Below are 8,824 nucleotides of genomic sequence, written 5' to 3' on the forward strand. Positions count from 1 at the left end.
ACTGCAAAGCTGTAATCATCAAGACAGAATGGTATTGGCTCAAAAACAGACACATAGACCGATGGAATAGAATAGAAACCCCAGAACTAGACCCACAAAAGTATGGCCAACTAATCTTTGACAAAGCAGTAAAGAATATCCAATGGAAAAAAGACAGCCTCTTTAACAAATGGTGCTGGGAGAACTGGACAGCAACATGCAGAAGGATGAAACTAGACCACTTTCTTACACCATACACAAAAATAAACTCAAAATGGATAAAGGACCTGAATGTGAGACAGGAAACCATCAAAACCCTAGAGGAGAATACAGGAAAAGACCTCTCTGACCTCACCGCAGCAATTTCTTACTTGACACATCCCCAAAGGCAAGGGAATTAAAAGCAAAAATGAACTATTGGGACCTCATGAAGATAAAAAGCTTCTGCACAGCAAAGGAAACAATCAACAAAACTAAAAGGCAAACAACGGAATGGGAAAAGATATATGCAAATGACATATCGGACAAAGGGCTAGTATCCAAAATCTATAAAGAGCTCACCAAACTCCACACAGGAAAAACAAATAATCCAGTGAAGAAATGGGAAGTTAACATGAATAGACACTTTTCCAAAGAAGACATCCAGCTGGCCAACAACAGGCACATGAAAAGATGCTCAACGTCACTCCTCATCAGGGAAATACAAATCAAAACCACACTCAGATATCACCTCTCGTCAGTCAGGGTGGCTAAAATGAACAAATCAGGAGACTATAGATGCTGTAGAGGATGTGGAGAAACGGGAACCCTCTTGCACTGTTGGTGGGAACACAAACTGGTGCAGCCACTCTGGAAAACAGTGTGGAGTTTCCTCAAAAATTAAAAATAGACCTACCCTATGACCCAGCAGTAGCACTGCTAGGAATTTACCCACAGGATACAGGAGTGCTGAGGCACAGGAGCACTTGTACCCCAATGTTTATAGCAGCACTTCCAACAATAGCCAAATTATGGAAAGAGTCTAAATGTCCATCAAGTGATGAATGGATAAAGAAATTGTGGTTTATATACACAATGGAATACTACGTGGCAATGAGAAAGAATGAAATATGGCCTTTTGTAGCAATGTGGATGGAACTGGAGACTGTTATGCTAATTGAAAAAAGTCATACAGACTTTTCACTCTTATGTGGATCTGTTTACACTCTTATGTGGATCCTGAGAAACTTAACAGAAGGCCATGGGGGAGAGGAAGGAAAAAAAAGGTTAGAGAGGGCAGGAGCCAAAACATAAGAGACTCTTAAAAACTGAGAACAAATTTTTGGGTGGGTGATGGGTACTGAGGAGGCACCTGTTGGGATGAGCACTGGGTGTTGTATGGAAACCAATTTGACAATAAATTTCATATTCAAAAAAAGAAATCAAGTAGTAAACAATAGTCTCCCAAAAAACCAGAGTCCAGGGTCATATGGCTTTCCAGAGACATTCTACCAAACATCTAAGGAAGAGTTAGCACCTATTCTTTTGAAGTTGTTCCAAAAAAATAGAAATGGAAGAAAAGTTGCAAACTCATTGTATGAAGCCAGCATTAACTTGATTGCAAAACCAAAGACCCCACTAAAAAGGAGAACTACAGACCAAATTCCCTAATGGACATGGATGCAAAAATACTCAAGACACTTGCCAACCGGATCCAACAGTACATTAAAAGAATTATTCACCACCACCAAGTGGGATTTATATCTGGGTTGCAGGGCCAGTTCAATATCTGCAAAACAAGCAACGTGATACATTATATCAATAAAAGAAGGACAAGAACGACATGATCCTCTCAATAGCTGCAGAGAAAGCATTTGACAAAATACGCATCCTTTCTTGATAAAAACCCTCAAGAAAGTAGGGATACAAGGATCATACCTCGAGATCATAAAAGCCATAAGTGAAAGAACCGCCACTAATATCCTCAATGGGGAAAAAAACCGAGAGCTTTCCCCCTAGGGTCAGGAACAAGACAGGGTTGTCCACTCTCACCACTGTTATTCAACATAGTATTGGAAGTCTTAGCCTTAGCAGTCAGACAATCAGCAAGATACTCTTTGCAGGCGACATGATACTCTATATGGAAAACCCAAACATTCCACCAAAAACCTTCTGGAACTGATCCATGAATTCAGCAAAATAACAATATAAAATCAGTTCACAGAAATGGGGTGAATTCCTATACACCAATAATGAAGCAACAGAAAGAGAAACCAGGGAATTGATCCTATTTACAATTGCACCATAAACCATAAAATACCTAGGAATAAACCCAACCAAAGAGGTGAAAAATCAATACACTGAAAACTATATTAAACTTCTGAAAGAAATTGAAGACACACAAAAAAGGGGAAAATATTCCATGCTCCTGGATTGGAAGAATAAATATTGTTAAAATGTCAATACTACCCATAGCAATTTACATATTCAATGTAATCCCTATAAAGATAACACCAGCATTCTTCACAGAGCTAGAACAAACAATCCTACAATTTGTATGGAACCACAAAAGACCCCAAATACCCAAAGAAATCCTGAAATAGAAAACCAAAGCTGGAGGCATCACAATCCTGGACTTCAAGATGTATTACAAAGCTGTAATCATTGAGACAGTATAGTACTGGTACAAAAACAGACACTCAGATCAATGGAACAGAACAGAGAACCGAGAAATGGACCCACAAATGTATGGCCAACTAATATTTGACAAAGCAGGAAAGAATATCCAGCGGAATAAAGACAGTCTCTTCAGCAACTGGCGCTGGGAAAACTGGACAGCAACATGCAGAAGAATGAACCTGGGCCACTTTCTTACACCATACACAAAAATAAACTCAAAATGGATGGCAGACCCAAACATAAGACAGGAAGCCATCAAAATCCTAGACGGGAGAGCAGGCAAAACCCCCTTTGACCTCAGCCACAGAAATTTCTTACTCAACATGTCTCCAAAGGCAAGGGCAACAAAAGCAAAAATGAACTATTGGGACCTATTCAAAATGAAAAGCTTCTGCACAGCAAAGGAAATAATTAGCAAAACTAAAAGGCAACCGACAGAATGGGAGAAGATATCTGCAAAGGACATATCAGATAAAGGGTTAGTATCCAAAATCTATAAAGAACTTATCAAACTCAACGCCCAAAAAACCAATAATCCAGTGAAGAAATGGGCAAAAGACATGAATACACACTTCTCCAAAGAAGACATCCAGATGGCTAATAGACACATGAAAAAATGCTCAATATCACTCATCATCAGGGAAAGACAAATTAAAAGCTCAATGAGATATCACCTCACATCTGTCAGAATGGCTAAAATTAACAACTCAGGCAACAACAGATGTTGGCAACGATGCAGAGAAAGAGGATCTCTTTTGCACTGCTGGTGGGAATGCAACCTGGTGCCACCACTCTGGAAAGCAGTGTGGAGGTTTCTCAAAAAATTAAAAATATAACTACCCTATGATCCAACAGTTGCACTAACAGGTATTTATCCAAGGGATATAGGTGTGCTGTTTCGAAAGAGCACATGCACCCCAATGTTTATAGCGGTGCTATCAACAATAGCCAAAGTATGGAAAGATCCCAAATGTCCATCAATGGATGAATGGATAAATAAGATGTGACATATATATATATCACATATACATATTGTATATACATATACAATGGAGTATTACTCGGCAATCAAACAGAATGAAATCTTGCCATTTGCAACTACATGGATGGAACTAGAGTGTATTATGCTAAGTGAAATTAGTCAGAGAAAGACAAATATCATATGATTTCACTCATATGAAGACTTTGAGAGACAAAACAGATGAACACAAGGGAAGGAAAGCAAAAATAATGGAAAAAAACAGGGAGGGGGACAAAACATAAGAGGCTCTTAAATATGGAGAACAAACAGAGGGTTACTGGAGGGGTTGTGGGGGGGATGGGCTAAATTGGTAAGGGGCATTAAGGAATCTGCCCCTGAAGTCATTGTTTCACTATATGCTAACTAACTTGGATATAAATTAAAAAAAAAAAAAAGAAAGAAAGAAACAGTAGAGACCCACGTGGTAGAAAAAGACCTCTGTAAAAGTCAGGCAGGGCAGACATGGAGTGGTGCTGAACTGCATAGACCTCAGACAGAGCAGAAGCTCAGGTGGACTGGGACTGGGACCATTGTGGTCCCTTTTTCAGAGAACAAGAAGCTTCACCTGGCATCAGGTGCTTGGTAAAGTCATCCATTGTGGATATGGCCAATGTGCTTAAAGCCTAGAAGGTGTCATGCCTTGCACCAGGGGCTGTATTTTATGGCCTAGCAGGGAGTAAAGGCATCGACCACTTACATGTAGCAGGAGCATGAGGGCTGGGAACTGAGAAACTGTGGAGTGAAGTGGGTGTATGATGGGGTCCCTGCCTGAGCAGGGGATAAGGTGGGGACAAGGAAGGTCTCTGGGAGGAAAGAGGCCTGAAAGATGAGGAGTTAGCTCGATCCCCAGAAGAAAGCACCACAGAGTGGGAAAAGGCACAGTTCATGCAACAAAAGCAAGAAATCCTTTGAAAACCTGAAAACTGCAGCAGGGCTGGGGTACAATACGTGACTGGAGGTGGCTTGGAGGCCAGACTGGGAGGCCCTGCAAGCCACAAAAAGGGAGCCAGGTATTCCTTAAAGGGCAAGAGACCATGGGTGATTCGTCATGCCAAAATTCAAATCAGAGTTTTTACTTTTAAAAGTAAAACAGTCCCTGTTTAAAACAGTCCCTGTTCCTCAGACTGTAAATGAGTGGGTTGAGCAATGGAGTGAGGATGGTGTAGAAGATGGAGGTGGCTTGGTCTCTCACTGGTGTTTTAGTGGAGGCCCACTGCATGTAGCTGAACATGGCTCCTCCATAGTACAGACCCACCACAGCTAGGTGGGAGGAACAAGTGGTCAGAGCCTTCTGTTTACCCTCAGTGGAGGGAATCCTAATGACAGCTTCAAGGACCTGGGCATAGGAAACCACAATGACACCAAGGGGCGGCAGCAGCAGCATGACCACACAGCAAGCATAGATGAGATCCTCAAAGAGCGAGGTGTCAGCACATGAGAGGTGCAGCAAGGCAGGGACCTCACAGAAGAAGTGATTCACCTCCAGAGAGTGACAGCAGGGGAAACTTAAGACCATGCCCACATCCATAACACTGTCAGCCACCCCACCCATCCAGGATGCCAGGGCCAGGAGGGAGCAAACCTGCCAGTTCATAAGCACAGGATACTGCAGGGGGTGGCAGACTGCCACATACCGGTCATAGGCCATGATTGCCAAGAGGAAGCACTCTGCTCCTCCTACCCTGACCACTAGGAAGACCTGAGTAGAACAGCCACCCCAACAGATGAACTTATGGCCCAAGAGATTAGCTGCCATCTTGGGCACCACTGTGTTCATCATGATCAGATCCATGATGGAGAGTTGGGTGAGGAAAAAGTACATTGGAGTGTGCAGGTGCCTATTAGCCTGGATTAGCAGGAGAAAGATGTTGCCAACCAGGGCAGCAACAAAGGCCAGAAGGATAAGGGAAAAAAAAGAGGAAATCATATGTTGAGTAACTGAACAGTCCCAAAACAATGAAGTCTGACAGGGAGGTGCGGCTCCAGAGCTCTATGGCTGAGATCCTGAGAACAAACAAAGGAGCAAACAAATGAAACTACTAATCTGGCATCTCCAAATAACCATATTTCTCCTGTTTCTTCTAAAAGACAGAGCCTGACCCTCTGACATGGCCCCACCCTTTCCTCCTGCAGTGAAAATCCATTTTTTCTTCAGCTTCCCTCAGATCCTTATCTACCAAGATTTGATCCTTACTTCTCTCAAAACACAAGGAGCAGAACCCCAGAGGAAGGGAGCCAGTGAATGCAAGGGATAGAGATAAGGGGCTTAAATGACAGGTGAATAGCTGTAGACTTAAGACATAGGTTTAAGAGGGGAAGTGAGGTATTGGGAGACAAGAAAGAAATGAGGAGAGAAAAGGGATGACAGGTGTAAGGATAAATGCAAACTAAAAATTAGGAGCACCTGGGTGGCTCAATCAGTTATGCTCCCAACTCTTGATTTTGGCTCAAGTCATGATCTACTGTTTGTGGGATTGAGCCTCGCGTTGGGGGCTCTGCGCTGACACTGAAGAGCCTGCTTAGGATTCTTATTATGCCCCATCTCCCCATTAAAAGAAACAAGTAAATAAACATTTATAAAAAAATAAAAGAAGTGATTACCCCCTCTTAGAGCATTTACTTTAGAAAACTTCTCATTGTAACCTCCTTGTTTCTGCCTTTTATTTAAAACTTTTAAAAACTAAGTAAGCTTCTTGCCAGCTTTCTGATCCAGGAATGTCTTTCTCAAGGACCTAGAATCCATCTCTTTGAAATGTAATCATCAAGGAAGGTAGTGCCCCTATCTCCCAGGCTCTGTGGGAGAGTAGGACCCTAATTCAACAGGCACCATGCTCTAAGTGGCAAAACCACCTCTTGTCATAAAGTGTGAGAAGTTTATTTTTCCTTTGGATAAAGCCAATTAACTAACACAGATTGCAACCCCCTTTACCAGGTGAATCTAAGATGAGCTACGTGTCACAAATGGTACTGTCAAATCCTCTTACTTGAAGACCAGTTCTTGTTTATCTCAAAAGCATATTTGTAATGGGGTGTTACTGCCTGTCTATAAAAGGGTGATATTTCTTCTGTTTTGCATTCTCTCAGCAGATTACCTCAGTAATGGGCATCACATTCTGGTTTAATGCTTGTTCAAAAATAAAAATGTTTTCTATGTTGGATGAAGATTTTCATTTTATTTGTTTGTTTCCTTATTTATTTATGCGATTTACTTATTGTGTTTATCCAATACAGGTACTGAAACAGAGCTAAATATTGATGTCAAATGTATCATGAGAATCTCATGATGCCTCTCTGGACATATCCACCACTCTCTTCCTTGGAAAGGAGAGAAGAGACTGGAATATGCCTATCTCCCGGTTGTGCACCAGTCACTTCACATAGTGCCAAACCTAGGTTAGGTACTAAGCTAATTAGAACCACTGAATATTCTAAGACACTCTCACTGAATTTACTAAGGAAGGAACAGCCAGTGCTCACTCCAGAAGTGGTGGAACTCCAGGGGATATCCTTTTTTAAAACTTATTTATTAAGTAAAGATGCCTTGATACCACCCCTGGGTCTCTGGGTCACTGAGTATGAAAAATGTCCCTTACATGTGGATTTTTAAAAGCCCTCCAGGTGATTATGATGGGGAAATAGGTTTACATGCACTGAAATAGGGCCATCTGTGTGCATAACTCTGGCTTTATTTTGGAAGTGGTGAGAAAGCTGTCTAGAGTCAGATCATGGCGGTAGATAGGAAAGTCATAAGACATAGCAAGTTACAGAGACATTCCAGTAAACGGAGCCAGAACACAGCTCAGGGATGTAGATTCCAAGATCAGCACAGGCAGGAATGGAACACAGCCACAGTCACCAGAGTGGCATGGAAACATGTGTGGGAAGGGTCAACAGGTCTGCCTGCTGACTGTGGAGCTCAGTCCAGAGACTAGAGAATGGATAAACAAGGACACAATTTTGCCCAGTTAAACTAGATTACCATCTATCTGGTCTCTGATGCCAACAACTTTTGTCACCTGACATCAAGGAGGTATCTGTGTCCAGTGTAAGTCTCTAGGCTGAAGACTGAAGTCAGAAGAACTTCTCCCACTTCTTGGTCACTTTTAGTATCTCATCTGTCAGGTCTTCCCTCACACCCTTCAGCACCCCCCAACCCCATTCAGTTCACCACAGTTCACCTTCTGCTCCACCTTGTGAATCTCAGCTGAGATGTGCCAGACCCAAGAACCATGCAAATATCTAATCCTTAGGGCAATGTGTGACCAAATGGTGGCTTGGGAAAGGCTTTACACACACTTTCCTCCAAACCCTAAGGCCCCAAAATAAAAACTTATGGAACTAAACATCCAAGATGCTCTTCTGTTTCTCATAAAACTGACAATGAGCTCATGTCCCAGGTTTATATCTCTAGTTGCATATCAGATGTTTCAGGACACCTAATCCAGCTCATAATGAGCTCAGGGAATAGACAGAATCTCCACACTAAGGAAGAAGCCAAAGTTAATGAATTGACTTCAGGAAAAATTTCATTCCCCATAGCCATAACTCTGAAAAACACCCCAGATTGCATCTAAACAAAGGAAGAAGGCACCTACGGGACATCCCCTGACATATTCACTCACACTTCTCTCAGAGGTCTTCACCCTTACCTCACCCATGGGTGCTGGAAGAGAACATGATCATCACCGAGGGTCAGAGTGAATACCTAAACCTACAATCTGGGAGTTTTGTCATGCATGACAGGAGCCTGGTCAGTTATTCTGCAAAACTTGTACTCAGTTGATGTTCTATTTTATTTGATTGGTTATTCAACAAATACTTACTGAGCACTGTGGACATAAATGAAGACCAGCCAAATGAGAAAAGAAAAGGCTATTTATTCAGAGCTTTCATATCAAGGCAGTCAGCCACTTCCACTTGTATTTTGGCAGAGACTCAAAGGTAGAGGAGTGATTAAACTTTAGAGTGGAAAAAAAGAGAAGCTTCAGGTTTGCTCCAACTGGGAATTGTTGGCATAGGAAAGAAGGAGATAGGTTAACTAAAAGCAGGGTGGTTAGGGACATGTTGGGATTTCTCTGGTTTGTCTTAAGTTGGAAGTGGAGAATTAGGGAAGCTGGAAGTTATTAACCAAAAATATTAATTTGAGTACTATTGTTACAGAAATTA

General features: G+C 41.9%; 1 protein-coding gene across 1 annotated transcript; it reads right to left on the reverse strand.

Moving 5' to 3' along the window:
• Positions 1–4,736: 4,736 nt before the first annotated feature.
• LOC101093739 (olfactory receptor 2M4-like) lies at positions 4,737–8,341 on the reverse strand. Its single transcript, XM_045062378.1, is given in 3 exon segments — positions 4,737–5,570; positions 5,572–5,662; positions 8,313–8,341. Coding segments are annotated over 3 exon segments (954 nt in total).
• Between the last annotated feature and the right edge of the window lie 483 nt (positions 8,342–8,824).

Source organism: Felis catus, chromosome A1 (assembly GCF_018350175.1).
Source record: "Felis catus isolate Fca126 chromosome A1, F.catus_Fca126_mat1.0, whole genome shotgun sequence".
In the NCBI taxonomy this organism is placed as follows: Eukaryota; Metazoa; Chordata; class Mammalia; order Carnivora; family Felidae; genus Felis; species Felis catus.